Source organism: Gossypium raimondii, chromosome 4 (assembly GCF_025698545.1).
Source record: "Gossypium raimondii isolate GPD5lz chromosome 4, ASM2569854v1, whole genome shotgun sequence".
NCBI lineage: Eukaryota > Viridiplantae > Streptophyta > Magnoliopsida > Malvales > Malvaceae > Gossypium > Gossypium raimondii.
In genome coordinates this window covers 43,151,831-43,168,113 of record NC_068568.1, presented here as the reverse complement: position 1 = coordinate 43,168,113, position 16,283 = coordinate 43,151,831, and the positions used below count along the sequence as shown (strand labels likewise).

General features: G+C 33.0%; 2 protein-coding genes across 3 annotated transcripts; one reads left to right on the top strand and one right to left on the bottom strand.

The window, feature by feature from the left end:
• The first annotated feature begins 7,567 nt into the window (after positions 1 to 7,567).
• LOC105779864 (serine/threonine-protein kinase PBL34) lies at positions 7,568 to 11,974 on the top strand. 2 transcript variants are annotated; one of them, XM_012603825.2, is made up of 6 exons: positions 7,568 to 8,393; positions 9,534 to 9,901; positions 10,015 to 10,150; positions 10,683 to 10,819; positions 10,903 to 11,026; positions 11,205 to 11,974. In XM_012603825.2, exons 1-6 carry the CDS (start codon positions 8,309 to 8,311, stop codon positions 11,732 to 11,734), a joined length of 1,380 nt encoding a protein of 459 aa, XP_012459279.1. In that variant the 5' UTR covers positions 7,568 to 8,308; the 3' UTR covers positions 11,735 to 11,974. The 2 variants fall into 2 exon arrangements, with proteins under 2 accessions (XP_012459279.1, XP_012459278.1); XM_012603824.2 differs by having other exon boundaries at positions 7,572 to 8,492.
• A 485-nt stretch (positions 11,975 to 12,459) lies between these two features.
• LOC105779865 (uncharacterized) lies at positions 12,460 to 14,805 on the bottom strand. Its single transcript, XM_012603826.2, has 5 exons — positions 14,586 to 14,805; positions 14,391 to 14,440; positions 13,470 to 13,593; positions 13,278 to 13,385; positions 12,460 to 13,180 (listed from the first exon to the last, which is right to left on the bottom strand). Exons 1-5 carry the CDS (start codon positions 14,761 to 14,763, stop codon positions 12,561 to 12,563), a joined length of 1,080 nt encoding a protein of 359 aa, XP_012459280.1. The 5' UTR covers positions 14,764 to 14,805; the 3' UTR covers positions 12,460 to 12,560.
• Between the last annotated feature and the right edge of the window lie 1,478 nt (positions 14,806 to 16,283).

The window sequence follows — 16,283 nt, the reverse complement described above, 5'->3', positions numbered from 1 at the left end:
AGTAATGCTACGGATGATGTCAGAATTATCGCTCACAACCTCCAATCTACGGAAACCTTGGTTCCAAGCAAGGACCAAACCATCATATAAGGCCCAAAGCTCCGACATGAAAACAGAGCTAATACCCACATGATGATGAAAACCGATAATCCATGCACCATTCTCGCTACGGATAACACCTCCAGCCTTCCCAAGCCCTGTTGCCGAATCCCAAGCACCGTCGACGTTGAGTTTCCTCCAATCCCTTGTAGGGGGTTGCCATCGGAAAAATCTCTGCTCAGTCCTTGTCATCTGGTGACGCCGGATAGGCCCTCCTACATCTACATGTCTTGCCCAAGACAAACTAGATTCATATATGTCCCAATATCCCTGCGTAACATCATTAAAAATAGAATAATTTCTTTGTTTCCAAGCAAACCAACACACTATACTAAAAATGGTGTTCCAATTAAAAGTTTCATTGTTGAATTTGCTATTCTTATTGATATTAGCGAAGAACCAATTATCAAAGTTATGAGAAAAGAAGACTCACTGATTATCCGGCGGTATAAGCCGTTTCCACACCGAAATAATCGCCTTACAATCACGGAGGATGTGGAGTATACTCTCCTGAGGCGCATGACATATCTGGCACAATTCATCATTTGTCAAAGTCCTCCGTTTCCTCTCCACGTTAGTTAAGAGTTTTTCCTTACATACCAGCCAAAGAAAACTCCTAACACGCTGCGGGCACTTTAGAGTCCAAATCTGCTGCCAAACCGAATCCTTATCGTCCCAAGTAGATTCCATCCTCTTAGCGTAAGCCTCAGAGACAGTCAGGACCCCATCTTTCGCCCTTTTCCAAGCTATGGAATCCGCACCTGCAAAAGGATTAGGCGGGCAAACATTTGAAATATAAAGGAGGGCCAAAAGAGAGAGATACATATCAAGCCTACGCCAGTCCCACTCATAATTTTGGTTAATGGCATCCACAACTTTCCACACATGAGGAATCATGACTCCGGGCTTTTTATGTTGCACGAGGGGGCCCAGCTCAGGGATCCAGTTAGCATACCAAAAACTTGTCTCCTTCCCATCATCAATGGTAGGATAGATGTCAGGGCGAAGATCATCCCAAATTTTGGCGAGGGATCGCCAGAAGAAAGAAGCGCTACCCTTAATCACACTATCCGGAATTATATCACCAACATGATACTTCTCTCTAAGGATTCTAACCCACAAATCATTTCTATTAGCTAAAACGTGAAACCCTAGCTTCGAGAGGAACGATTTGTTATGATCCTTCAGACGATGGAACCCCAGACCCCCATTGCTTAAAGGCTGACAAACAGACTTCCATTTAACCAGAGAAGTCTTAGCATCTCCATCTTTCGTTCCCCAAATGAATTGTCGAATAAGTTTCTCAATTTCCTTTATGATGCTGACATGAAGCATAGCAGTCTGCATAATGTAGTTTGGGATAGTTGCAACCACCGACTTGGCCAGAGTAATGCGCCCCACAAGGGAGAGAGAATTAGCATTCCACCCTGAAAGTTTACTTCTGACCCTATCAATTAAAAATTGGAAAGTCGCATTCGTGACTCTCTCATGGAACAAAGGCATTCCCAAATAAAGACCAAGATCATTCACTTTAGAGAAACCCAGCCTGTTACTAATAGCAGAAGCCACCTCCGATCTCGTATTAGGAGAAAAGTAAATATGCATCTTAGAAGCATTAACCTTATGACCTGAGGCCATACAAAAGCGATCAAGGATATCCGCAATCACCTCCGCTTGACCAACCTTAGCCTGGCAGAAAAGGATAAGATCATCAGCAAAGAAAAGATGAGATAACGGAGTGCCATTCTTAGTAAGCACAATAGGTTCCCAACTTCCACCTGCAACGGCTTGCAAATTGATTGTGCTGATAAATATTGCTCAAAGGTGTTTGAAGATTTTTGTGGAGTTTATGGCATCCGAAGAGAGCTCACAATTGCTTATACACCACAACAAAATGAAGTATTGGAGAGGAAAAATAGAACCATTCTTAACATGGTTTGAAACCTGCTAGCATGAGAGGGGATTCCAAAGGTGTTTTAGTCAAAAGCTGTAATCTATAGCATTCACATATTGAATAGGAGTCTCACTCATGCTTTTCAAGCTGTGACTCCGAAGGAGGCTTGGATTGGAAGGAGACCAGTAGTAGATCACTTCAGAGTTTTTGAGTACATTGCCTATGCACATGTCCTAGAGGAGAAAAGGAAGAAGTTTGATGATAGAGGTGAGAAGTTTATCTTTCTTGGTATTAGCAAAACATCAAAGGCATATAAATTATTCAATCCTGGGACAAAGAAAATCATGATTAGCCGAGATGTTGTGTTTGCTAAAGAGAATGGTGAAAAAAATCATTCTTTACCCAATCCGATAACAGATATAAGTAAGAGACGTTACATCAAAAAATTTCAAAACTTTTCATAGTATTCAAACACTTAATTTATTAGTATTGGACTCAATTTTAACCTTTGAAATTGAATTTTATATTTTATATCTAAATTTATACATATATCCGCCATAAAAACTTATTTCATAGCCTTAAATTATAATTGTTATTCTCACTAATTCATCACTAATTCATATATACAATTTAAATAAATATTCTAAATCACGTACAAACTTATCAATTTTAAATTTCTATTATTTTAATTTCATACATAATTATTTATAAAATATTTCATGGAATCAACTATATAATTATTATGCCCAAATTTATACATAAATGTTTCAGAATTGAAAAACAGTCCCTATTCCTAAAATTTTACAATTTTTACAAAACAATCCCTAAAATTTCATTTTGTAGTATTTACAATTTAGTCCTAAAATCCAAATTTTCTTGTTCTACAATTTAATCCTTAAAACAGAATTTATTCCTTTTAAAATAGCCAGAAATTCCAGATTTTACAAATCAGTCTCTTTTACCAAAATTTTCAAAATTTAAAATCCTTACAATTTGGTCCCCATTAACTCAAATCTTATCACATAATGTCTCCTTTCCAAGTTTTCAAATAAAAACCATACATAATAATTAAAACATAAAAATTCAGTTTCCACATTTCAACATGTAATTTGAACTTTTAAAATTTCTTAATTTAATCCTTTTAATTTAAAACATGTTAATTTAAGTACAATTTTCAATACTTTAAATATCATATTCTTATAGTCTTATCATAAAAATCCAAACTTTAATTTCTATATTTAATTCTTTGATTTTTAAATTTTACATAATTTTCAATTTAGTCCTTATTTCAATTTTTATCAAATTAATCGCTTAAAATCATCCGTCAATTTTTTCAGAAAATCATTCACCATTCACACCATAAATGAACATAATACTTTCACCACTTAGAACAAAAATAATTATAAACACTTAATTCTTACGATTTTACGGCAAATTATACATTCAAATAAACATAACATAATAATTGGAACAACTTACCCAAGCTTTCTTCCACTTCCATCTTCATATTCAAGCCTCCATGGTTGGTTTCATATGAAAGGAAACTGTCGAATTAGAGTTGGATGTGATATCTCACTTTAATTTCAAAGAATTTAGGTTAGAAATATACCTGAACAAGAAAATGACCAAGTTGAATTAAATGTAATTTTTTTCTCCTCTCCTCTCTTTTACACCTCAACACTTAGATATTATAATCTCATGATTATGTCTCCAAATATATATATTAAAAGTGAGAAAATTGTAGTTAGGTCCTTCTTCCACAAAATGGGAATATTGCACTTTAGTCTATGTACTTTTAACCACTTTTCAATCTAGTCCATATCTTAATTTACTGACTCCATCTATCAATTCATATCCATGTCACATTCATAAAAATATTTTACAATTTTTCCCCTTTCCCTAAAATGGTCAATTTGCACTTTTAGTCCATCTTTCCCAAATTTTTAATTTAATATTTACTAAAATTTCACTATTCATACTTTCTTTTCCAATGTCAAAATTTGAATTTACTATCATTATACAATTGATAAACTCTTGCTTTTTGGGGAAATTTGCTATTTACCTTTCGAAATACTTCTATTGGTGACACTAAGATTTTAGAGGTGTTACACGTGTTTTTCAAACCACAAAGAAATAAGTGAATTTTTCATCAAACCTCAAATAGTTTAAATATCGTCAATAGACTTTGTTTTGTAAATTTCATCTTAGCCAATAATTAAGAAGCAATAAGAAGAATTTGGAAGAATCATATGCCAGAGTCTTTTAACAAAGTGAAAATTCCATATTACATGAAGGGACATTTCTACATTTGCCTTACATGGGGTGCAATGGCTTTCACTAGTTATCTTTCTTTGACTCCTTTCCCCATTTGACAATAGACGGTTTCTCCATAACAACCAAAGGAAAGCTTTAACCCTTTGTGGAGATTTACCTTTCCATATTAGTGACAAATTCATACCAGTCACTTGCCAATTATTACTTACCAGATGTAATTTGTAAGTTGTTGAAAATGAAAAACTCCCATTAACTGTCCAGTTCTAAGCTATTCTATCATCTCTATTATCTAGCATCATCAATTATTCATTGGGGGTAAGACATTAGGAATTTGAGTTAAAATATCATTGGGCAATACCATTGCGAGTCACTTGCCAATTATAATTTACCAGATGTTTGTAAGTTGTTGAGGAAGAAAAACATCCATTCATTATCACATTCCAACATATTTTGTCATCTCTAGCCTCATCAATATGGGGTAAGACACCTACACTTTGAGTCGAAATATATTGGGACAATACCATTGCAAGTCATTACTAAGACTATTCACCAGAGCTATCAATCATGTCATGTATGATGGTGGTCTCATGCAAAGGTTCATTTCTCGAGTAATACATCTTGAAATGATCAACATCTCTAATCCAACAGCCATTCCAAAAATTGAAAAATCTACCATTACCAGTGGACCAATGAATATTGTCAATAGCCTCCCCCCATATGTTGGCAATGAACCCCAAAATATAGAAACAATTGCTACGCTAAATAAATTCGTGACAAATACCTCTAGCATTATATTTACTCATTAATATCTAAATCCAAAAAAACATCATCATTTGAGATAATGTTGAAACCAAGTTTAACGAGGAAAACCTTATTTTGATCTCGAACACTTCTAAGGCCAAGTCCACTATTCTTAAGTGGCATGCAACAATTATTCCAACTAGTAAGAGCAGGTTTCCTTGACATGGAGCTTAACCCTTAGATAAAATTTCGGGATAATTTCTTGATCTCATTGCAAATCAACAACAGAATGCGAGTTGTGCTCAATTAGGAATAGCTAATAGTACCGATTTTGCCAAAATTATTTCACCCGCCATTGAGAGTCGTTTCACATCCTAACCATTCAACTTTGAGCCCACCTTGTCCACAACAAATTGAAACGTTTCTATTGTTACCCGTTTATGGAACAGCAACATTCCTAGATACTTCCCCAAGTTGGACACTTGAGAGAACTTTAGCCTACTGCTAACATTTGTTGCTAAATCTTGTGTGGTGTTATGTCCAGAGTATAGTAGAACTTATTTAATATGTTGCCTACATAAGTGGCATGATGAAGATCCTCCTTGCTAAAAAGCATTAAATCATCGGCAAAAAAAGAGATGAGATAAAACCGAAACCCTCCTTGAAAGCCTATTTGGCTCCCACTCCTTATTGTCACTTCCACTCCCATAACAAATAAGTAGAGCAAAAAAGGATCTCATTGTTAGATGTCCCTAGTGGAGTTAAACATCTCTGTCACCACGCCATTCCACAAAACCTACATGAATAACATATATTATTTGTTTGTATATTTAAAAATTAACTTTAATATTAAATAAATATTAACTGTAGTTAATACGTAATAAAACTATCACAAATTTTCCCTCATATTTCTTTTCAAGTGTATAGCAAAGAATTATTAAATGTGTTAATCTAAGATTTTTTTAAAAAATTTGGATATGTGGGATAAGTTTGTTTGTGGGTTTCTTTCAAGGTTAAGAATACATTTACCAACTTTGGGATTAATTTAATAAATTCGTCAATTAGACATTATATATGTCTGCTTTGATTCTAATTGTGGAAAATTCCAAAATCTCCCATCAGATTATTGTAATTGTAATTGTAATTTTCTCCCATCAGATTCTCAATATGGAAATGTAGTTTGATAAGTTTAAATTTTTATATTGTACTGAATTAATCATAAATATTGAATTTTAAAATGATTTAATTTTCAATTTTAACCTTGCTTATATTACCATATATATTTATATTGTATCATCTATCAATCAAGTCTCAATTTAATTAAAAATATAAAAATATATTCTTTTCACAATGTAAATTATATTATTATAAGGGTGTTTTATATTTTTACAAATCAATAAAAATTGACCGATGATAAGATTTTATGCATATCAAACCTTTACCTTTTCAACTGAAACATCTAAAGGCGAACCTAGGGGGCTAGCAAGGGCCCCAACTCTCCCTGGAAAATTATTATTTAGACCATTTAAAAATTTTTAAAATTTTAAATTAGTAAATGTAAAATTATACTTTGGCCCCCCTAAAATTATAAAAAATTAATTTAATCTTTTAAAAATTATAAAGATACTATTAAAAATTAAAATTTCATTTGTCCCCCTAAATTTTTTTTTGGCTTCGCCTTTGAAAACATCATTTGCTTTTAAATGACTTTTATTATACATGTTCATTACGTAATTTTTTTCATCCGCATTATGGATATACATAAATCTAGTTACTTAAAAACTGTTCAAGAAATTGGTGTCACGAGTTAATCAAATATCAAATTAATTAATAAAAAGTTAAAATATATCTTATTATAATAATATTTATGTTTTTAAATAATTTTATGATTTATTTGAAAATTAAATAGTTGAAATGACAAGGAGTGGTTAAGTTGAGAGATATAAATTTTTTTTTTGCTTTTCTTCACCCACAATACTAGTGTTACATAATCTAGTACATATTAAAACATATCTTTTGCACACTCACACCCAGAATGTGGGTGAAAAACAAATTTTATGGAAAAAAATTATAAAACAATAATGAGGTTTTGATTGAAATGATAAAGTTTAATATTTGGAAAGTTAAATGTCCTATTTTAGATTTTTATAAAAATATGTCTTATTAGCACGATTCGAACTCGAGCTACATTTATTTTGAAGTTTGGTTTTTACAGAACAACACAAAATATAAAAAATGGATTAAAGACAGAAATAGTGGTTGAAGCTTGGTCTATATCCACAAACAACAAAGCAATTGTAACGTTTTATTACTGTTAAAGAAAAAATATAAAAAAAGAATCAAGTCATAATTACAGTCTAATATGAGTTTTTATTCTCTGGGGTATGCTTAATTAATTAGGGCTTTATATGTACAAACAAAAAAGGTCATAAATAATATATTTATTTTTCTCATTCAGTATTTACAACAACATGACAAAACAAAACAAAAAAGCAAACGTTAGTAGCCTGTAGGCCTTGGAACAGGATATCTCAAATCCAACCAAACTGTTCTTTTTTTTTTCCTTCCTTTTGTTAATTTAAACTTAGTTTTCTAAAAAATTACAAAAACACACACAAACTCTCACTCCTTTTCACGCGAAAATACCGCTCTTTTCTCTTTTCCCCACCTTTTTTTTTTGTGTGTGTGTTTGTGTTCTTCTCTTTCATTTTTAGCTTTCAAATTTTTTTTTCATTTCTCAAATGCTGCTGCATTCCTTTCCCTTCTTTGAAAAAAAACATGGAGAATTGAACTCTTTGTTTTGTGTCTAAGTGTGTTTTTTGGAGTTGTTTGTTACTCTTTCAAGTAAATTTGAGTTGAATGTTTTGTGTTGGGTGTCAAGGCTAAACTGAAGAGTCTGGGGTTGTTTTTTTTCTTTTTTTTGGTTTTTTGGTGGGTTTTCTTCTATTGGGTTTTTATTTTTGTTTTGGATTTTCTCATTCTTCTTAATATTTGCTATGGATTACTGTTTTGAGTTGATTTCTTGCGTTGCATGTTCTTTTCTTTGAATGCCATTTAATTTTAGACCTATTTTCTAATCTGGGTTTATGTCATTTTGTGTTGTTTAGTTTTCTTAGAATCAAGTTGTTTTTTTCAGTTTAAAACAAAAGGGTATCTGTTTTCATGGGAATTCCATGCTTTCTCTTGCTTGGTAAATTTTGATTATTAATTTTGTTTTAAAAAACTGATCTTTTTGGGTGTTTTATGGCGACATGAAGTGTTATTTAGACAAGGGAATTTAGTGTGAAGATTACTTGCAAAATGGGATTAGTTCCAGGTGATATCCAGGTGGGGCCTTGGAATGTTGAAAATTCCAAAGGGAAAAAGAAGAAAGATAGTGAAGATGGTGAGCCTGGATGTTGGTTTAAGTTTAGGTTTATGGGAAACTGCTTGTCTCCAAGAACCAAAATGGAGGGTTCCACTAGTGGAACCAGCACTCCATATGGTATATAAATTTAATTTGTTTATTGGTTCTCTTTCACTGCTTTTGTAGTTTCTTTGTTCATTTTGATTGAATATAATTTGACAAAGGGGGCATTCCAATGATGAAGTGAAATCTATTGATTGATTATATAATTAGCACTCAATATGGTATATAAAATTAAAGTTTCTTCTTGGTTTTCTTTCACTGTTTTTTGTAGTTTCTTTGTTCATGTTCATTGATTATATTCCTTGTTAGATATTGATTGATTATTTGAAAATGGGGTATTCCAATGCTGAAGTGAAACCTATTGATTAATTATATAATCTCTGCTTAATGGTAATTGGCTTTGCTTAGTCTCATCTGATTGCTTATTTTCGTCCATCGTATTGGCTTTCTAAGTGTATGTTGATATGCTTAACTGTATGCATTTGTTACTGTTGATATGTTCGATGAAAATATACTGTTGATCGATTTGGTTTTATGCTTTAGCAATGATGTTATGTCTGTTTAGGTGTTCATATCTATTGGTTTTTGTTTCTGTACTACACGATGATCGCTTTCCTGTTGTGCCCTATCAGTTGTACTTTAATATTCTCTAGGGTTATCACCTTGTAGTTTATTTTTTGTCGTCTAATGCATAATGTCATTTTTGTCTGTCGTTTGGCCTTCTGATTATGTCTTGATATGTTTACTGTATGCATTTTCTTCCACGTGGATGTTCGATGAATTGTATATTGTTGATCGATTTAGTTCTATGCTTTAATGTCTAGCTGATTATGCCCGTTTTGATTCTCTTGATGTATTACTATTGCAGTGATTATTTTCCATTCGTGCATATTTGATGGATGGTAATTCCGCCGTCTAATTTGCGTCTACTTTATGATCACTGAGATTGTCGCCTTGTAGTTCATTATTTGTCATTTAATGCATAAGAAAATGTCGGTGTGATTGGCAATGACCTCAGGAAATTGTTCACGTGGTCATCCTCTGGTGTTCATCCCCTTGTTTTGGAGGTTTATATAGATTTCTAATTTTTCTTCTCACTGTTTTTGTGGAAATCAGCTGAAAGTAAATCAACAAACGAGTCAAATGAAACCACAAATAAGTCAAATGACACCAGCAGAGGTCAGCCAGTTGTTCCAGTTGTGACATCTTCAACTACTACCAATGCTGGAAGTACTCCATCGACTCCAAATATAAGTGAGGAGCTTAAAATTGCTTCGCAGCTTAGAAAGTTCTCCTTTAACGATCTTAAGTTAGCAACAAGGAGTTTTAGACCAGAGAGTCTTCTTGGTGAAGGTGGGTTTGGTTGTGTATTCAAAGGTTGGATCAGTGAGAATGGAAATGCTCCGGTGAAACCAGGCACAGGGTTGCCTGTGGCAGTCAAAACCCTTAACCATGACGGACTTCAGGGCCATAGAGAATGGCTTGTAAGATACTCTGTTTCTGTATCTATAGTATTTATTAATGCTTGAAAGCGCATTGGGATCTCTTATTAAGGCATAGGGCTGAATCATGCTTTTGTCTCTTTTGCATGTGGCAGGCTGAAGTTAATTATCTCGGCGATCTCCTTCATACTAATTTGGTCAAATTGATCGGTTATTGCATTGAGGATGATCAAAGACTACTTGTCTACGAGTTTATGCCTCGAGGAAGCTTGGAGAATCATCTCTTCAGAAGTATGTAATTAAACTCCTTATTCACAGAGATTTATTAACTTGCCTTGCTTGTCTTTCTGTAATCGGTAAAGCTTTTACCAAATTAAGCTGATAGCTAACTGTATCGTCTAACTATAAGCTTCCTTAGGAAACACCAGAGCACTGAAAAGATATTTCTATATTTTTGTACTGGAATTTGCTTTCAGTATTGGATGCGGATCTAACTAGGTAATTGATTGTTATTATACTTCATAAACCGGATTAAGATACCTAGCTACATATAAAGTTGTAATAAGGACTGGAACTGAATTTTTTTTTTCATCGTATCTTTGGTTTGTTGCCCCTCAAAGTAACCACGCACCGTTCTGTGTTCAAGAAGTTTGATCTCATTTATGAACACTAGGAAGGAATAAGAGTTTGTCACCGACAACGTGGAGATAATATAAAAGCATATTATTTTAACCTTTCACACTGTTTTGGTTCACAATACGAACTGTCTAGTAAAATAATGATTGTTTGTTTAGATTTAGTTTAATGGCATTCATTTTATCAGGGTCCATGCCTCTTCCTTGGTCCACCCGAATGAAAATTGCACTCGGTGCTGCAAAGGGTCTTGCTTTTCTTCATGAGGAGGCTGAACGGCCTGTAATATATCGAGACTTCAAAACATCGAATATATTGTTAGATACGGTGTGTGACTAATGTGGTAAAAATACTTTGCTTACTTTAACTTGTATCGTCTATCTTCTGAAATATTTCGGAATTTTCTTCAGGATTACAATGCCAAACTTTCTGACTTTGGACTTGCTAAAGATGGTCCAGAGGGAGATAAGACTCATGTATCTACTCGTGTAATGGGAACCTATGGCTATGCGGCACCTGAGTATGTTATGACAGGTAAACATGATTTGCTTCTTTGAAGATAATTTTACAAATATTGATATTATTCTGTTAACTCGGAGAACTTGTAAACATTAACTAGAGTATCGGTTCTATGAGTGTTCTGATTTCCTCGAAAACACAGGGAGAAAGAAAATGGAAAATTTTTGTCCTAATTAGAACCATATTTTTCCAGGTCATCTTACATCAAAGAGTGATGTATATAGCTTCGGGGTGGTACTGCTTGAGATGTTGACTGGCCGAAGATCCATGGACAAAAACCGACCAAATGGGGAGCATAACCTGGTGGAATGGGCTCGTCCCTATCTTGCAGAGAGACGAAGATTTTATCGACTTATAGATCCCCGCCTTGAAGGGCACTTCTCGATAAAAGGTGCTCAGAGAGCTATTCAATTGGCGGCCCATTGCCTTAGCCGCGATCCGAAAGCCAGGCCTTTGATGAGTGGAGTTGTTGAAACCTTAAAGCCTCTGCCAAATCTCAAGGACATGGCTTGTACTTCTTCCCAGTTCCAAGCCATGCAAATTGAGCGCATGGCATCGACATCAAAATCTAGAACTGGAACTAGAGCTCCGGCAGCATTGTCAATAAGGAATGGACAACCTACAAGGAGCCCTCTCACTCAGAATGGTCCGCAGATCTCCCCATATCATAACAACCTTCCTTACCGGTCACCAAAACCTAATGCTGGCCAACCTTTGCGTTGAGTATATGCTTACCCCAGCCTGTTTGGATTTCAGTTACATGTTTTTGATCTGGGGATTTAAGTAAAACATTGGGAAAATGAACTTGAGGCATGAGTTTGCAAGTTCATGCTGACATGTTATTTTCCTAACACTGAGTAATTTATGGCCATTGCTTCCCGATATGGTGGTGATCAATTAGAACAATTCAGAAAAAAAGAAATTGCAGGTCTTTAGAATAAAAGAAAAATGGTTTGCTGTCCATTACTAAATTGTGTATGCCATTTGCCTTTTATTCTAAGTTCAGTTTAGACTCATTAATTTTGGATAATATATATATATATATATATATATATATATATATTAGAATTATTTCCGAGGGTTGAAAATTTTAATTAAAATACAATAATATAATTATGTAAATTAAATTTATGACAATTGTTTAAGAATGAACGCAAAATTTTAAATAATTTTCAAGTCAAACTTGTTTATCTACTCTTTTAAAATTCAATATTTGAAAAGAAACTTCTTTTTAATATTAATTTTCTTTTAATAATATTATTATAAGTTATGATCTTATATTTTTTATACAATATCTTAAATTGCCCATAATTTTCCCTAACCCATAAATAGGAGAATAATATACTTTAGTGCATTCACATTCTCCTATATGAGTAAAAATTTTATGAAAAATATTTTCAATCTTACCTTAAAAATTCAATTTATTACCCATAATCTTTCTCTAAACCTTAAAAAAAAAAAGGTTTATTATCCCATCCTGAAATACATTATTGTTTAAAGTTGTAGGAGATTCGACAAGAACAATAAAGGAGACAAGGGTATTTTTTGTCTAGGAGGAAATCGAAAACTTGAACACCATAACATGCTTGTACTCTTTTCCAGGATAAACAATAACAGATGGGAAATTTGGATGATTGACCGAGTCTGGAAATGCTTGAGTCTCCAAACACAAAGCTCCATGTGATTCATAAACATATCCACCTTTCCCTCTCACATCTTTCAAGAAATTAGCCGTGTAAAACTGCACTCCTGCTTGATTCGTAAACAACTCCATCACCCTCCCCGATTTCTTATCTTTCACCACTGCTGCTTTCTTCAGCTTGCCATCCACACCATCGATCACGTAGTTGATATCGTATCCATTTTCAAGTTTGTTGATTCGGCTTCCCACCGTGTGAGGTTTGAGGAAATCGTAAGGGGTTCCTTTGACGGTGGCGAATTTGCCGGTGGGAATGAGTTGGCTGTCCACTGGAGTGTAGTGGGAAGCGAAAATCTGGACTTGTTCGGATAAGATGTCGCCACTGTTGTGGTTGCCCAGGTTCCAATAGGTGTGTTGGGCGAGGTTGACTGGTGTGGCCTTGTTTAGAGCTTTGGCCTTCATTCTCACGGTCAGCCTGTTGCCTGGGTAAAGGGTGTAGGTCACTGTTACTCTGAGTGCACCAGGAAAACCTGTCCATTATACAAACAACTTCAACATCAGATGAATGTTTCAACCACTGATAAATTAAAAGGTTGGAATTTGGTAAAAGAGAAAATGTGCCGTCACCTTCTTCACCATCATAACTATCATAGGCAAAAACAATGGATGGAGCATAGCCATCTTTCTTATACTTGTTCACTTTCCACACAACATCACTAAATCCAACAGGGCCACCTAATAATAATAATAATAATATTGTTATTAAAACATAAAATTTAGAAGAGATATTTAAGGATGAACATTGAAGAATGGGTGTACCATGAAGCATGTTTTTGCCTTCATTAGGGATCAATTTATAATGGACTCCATTCAAAGTAAATTGAGCCCCTCCTATTCTGTTAGCAACCCTTCCAACAACGGAACCAATATACGAAGTATCATTCTGTCGAAAAAAGTTGCAAATTGAAAAATTAGGAAAATCCTTTTAAGATATGTTCATTATTATGAAATAAAATTTTTATATCAAAATAAACTTTATCCCATAAATTATATTTAAGTGTCCACATGCATTTGAAGGAAAATTGATTTGTCATTCTCCTATTGGAAAGAGATAAGAATGACGTGTAATCACAATTTTATACAATCTTGAATACAACAAAAAAAAATAAAGGAATTTTGTGGACTGAATTTTCAAAGTTTTATCCTATTTAAAACAATACAAGCCAAGTACTGGAGTCAATAATATAATTTTCAAAAGAAAAGATTTGACTTTTCAAGTCTATATAACAGTGCTTATAATTAAATAATTAATATAATATAAATAAAAAATAGCGAAAAATAAAAGAACAAGCCTGCTTGCCATTTAAATAATTCATGTTATATGCAGCCAGCTTCTTTGAAAAGAAAAATTTGTATTTAATGAGCAGATTATATGACAAATCCAGCTGTAACCTTTTATCTTTTATGATTCTTAGAGGGATACCAATCAATCATGACCCACTTTAGAAATTTTATCTACACATAGAGACAGCAATGAAAATACTGTATATATATATATATGATACCAATATTAATGGAAAATGACAATAGGTGAGACAAGAGTGAGAAATGATTTTATCCACCTTCACATGTATGTTGAAAAGAAAAGTTGCATACATTAATAATGTCGCTTCATCTACCTTTTTCCGTTTCCTTCCATTTTACATTTGCAAAAAAGAAGAAGAGAGAAACAAGATTTACCTTGTAGTCATTGATAGAATCATATCCCAGAACAATATCACCCATTTTACCTGAAAATTATGAGGGAAAGTTTGAAATAAGTGAAGAACAAAAAGCTGAAACTTAAAGAAGACATGAAGAAACAATCCAAAGGTTTTCAAGTTTGGGAGAGAAAAATAAAATCCAAGGGGTAAAGTTGAAGAGAAAGAAACAGACCGTATTTGTCGGGGAGGAAGACTGAAACAATAGTTGCACCCCAGTTGGTGAATTTAACACTCAGATCACCTTTCTTCAGCTCATATATCCCAACCTTCTCCACTGCTTCTGACCCATTGATAATTGCAGAAGCAACTATAATGAACAAGGAAAACAACAACAAAGATACCTTAGCCATGTTTTGGACTTTGAATGTGACAAGGCAGATGAGTTCTTAAGGTATTTATAGGAATAATGAGAGTGACTTTTAAGTCTTTGCTTAACACCAATATGAGCAAATTAAGGGTTTTAAAAATATTATCCAAATAATGAAAATGTCTAATTCTTTCTTTATTTCTGGCTGGAATAATGTTTTGACTTTCAGAAAGAGCTCAGTGTTTGAGGTGCCCCACTTTTAGTTATAAGTTTTGCTTTTTTAAGTTTAAAAATTTATAAAATATCATTAAATTATTCAAAAGTTTCTATTTAAGTCACTATGCGATTAAAATCATTGTTGCATGGCCTTCTTTGTTCGCACCTCTTGCACAAATCAAAAGTTCACTTTCCCTTTCTTTTCTGTATTCAACTTTTTTCATGAAACAACTTCGAATGTCATGAATCTATAAACCAAAATCAAAACAAGTTTCTTCTCTGATCTCCAACACTGACCATCAAACTAATCTAGATCTAATGTATGTTCTTCTACTTGTCGATAGGTAATGATTCACCGTATTAATCGTTGAATTGTCGCTTGGAGCTTACTGGTTGAACTTTTAAAAAGCAAAGTTAACAGCCTAATAACTTAAATAAAAACTTTTGAATAGTTTAGTAACTTAAACAATTTTTTTTGAATAGTTCGGTAATCATTTTGTAACTTTTTAAAATTAAGTGATCAAAACATAAACTTACTTATAATTTAGTGACCTTAAATGTAATTTACTCTTATATTTATGCATGTATAGCTAAAATGAATTTTCCAAAGTTGTGGACTTTCATGCTCTAATTACTGGTGGTTAAAGTAGTAGTTGTCGGAATTGAATCAGATAAAAATAAATTGAATTAATTGAACTTATGATTGATCCCAAATTTATAATTTTTAATAATTTATTTAATTAAAAGTGGACCAGCCTGAGCAATTAAGTCATTGGCCTAATTTCAAAGAATTGTAATTTAAATATTGGCAGATCATGAGAATTTTTGTTAGAGAGTCGAAATAAAACTAAAAAGATTTAGAGGTCAAAGCTAATAAAATTATATTAAAATGATTTAAATTAAATAATTAAAATTTCTATTGGTAGGATCAAAGTTAAATCATAAATTTCTCAAACAACTAAATTGCAAAATTTTTAAAGAGATTTAAACTGAAGTTTTATATTTTTTTAGGCCAAGCAACCGCAGATTGGAAGTATTAGTTTTTAGCAATTTATAATCATTTATGATCCTTCATAAACCAGATAACCATATGCTTTTGCCTCATCATGGCTTTAGGGTTCTTAAATAATAATAAACTAAACATTTGAAGGCGACCTGGCTAGTTAGCAGCCCATGAATGCATTGGATTGAAATGGTAGTTCTTTAATATTTCTTAATATTTTATTTTTTTAAGGTATAAGTTCAATTTAATTTGTATAATTAAAATTAAATCAAACAACACGATGGATAAACAAAATTACAATTACAACAAACATATTCATATAATTACAAGTAGAGTCAAATTAT

What these genes read in the sequence shown, in the direction of transcription:
- LOC105779864 (XM_012603824.2), top strand. Translation starts at nt 8,309, where the DNA reads ATGGGATTAGTTCCAGGTGATATCCAGGTGGGGCCTTGGAATGTTGAA. An exon ending in CGAATATATTGTTAGATACG is followed by an intron (nt 10,820 to 10,902) that starts GTGTGTGACTAA and finishes AATTTTCTTCAG; the next exon opens with GATTACAATGCCAAACTTTC. An exon ending in ACCTGAGTATGTTATGACAG is followed by an intron (nt 11,027 to 11,204) that starts GTAAACATGATT and finishes ATATTTTTCCAG; the next exon opens with GTCATCTTACATCAAAGAGT.
- LOC105779865 (XM_012603826.2), bottom strand. Translation starts at nt 14,763, where the DNA reads ATGGCTAAGGTATCTTTGTTGTTGTTTTCCTTGTTCATTATAGTTGCT. An exon ending in CTTCCTCCCCGACAAATACG is followed by an intron (nt 14,441 to 14,585) that starts GTCTGTTTCTTT and finishes CATAATTTTCAG; the next exon opens with GTAAAATGGGTGATATTGTT. An exon ending in AGGCAAAAACATGCTTCATG is followed by an intron (nt 13,386 to 13,469) that starts GTACACCCATTC and finishes TATTATTATTAG; the next exon opens with GTGGCCCTGTTGGATTTAGT.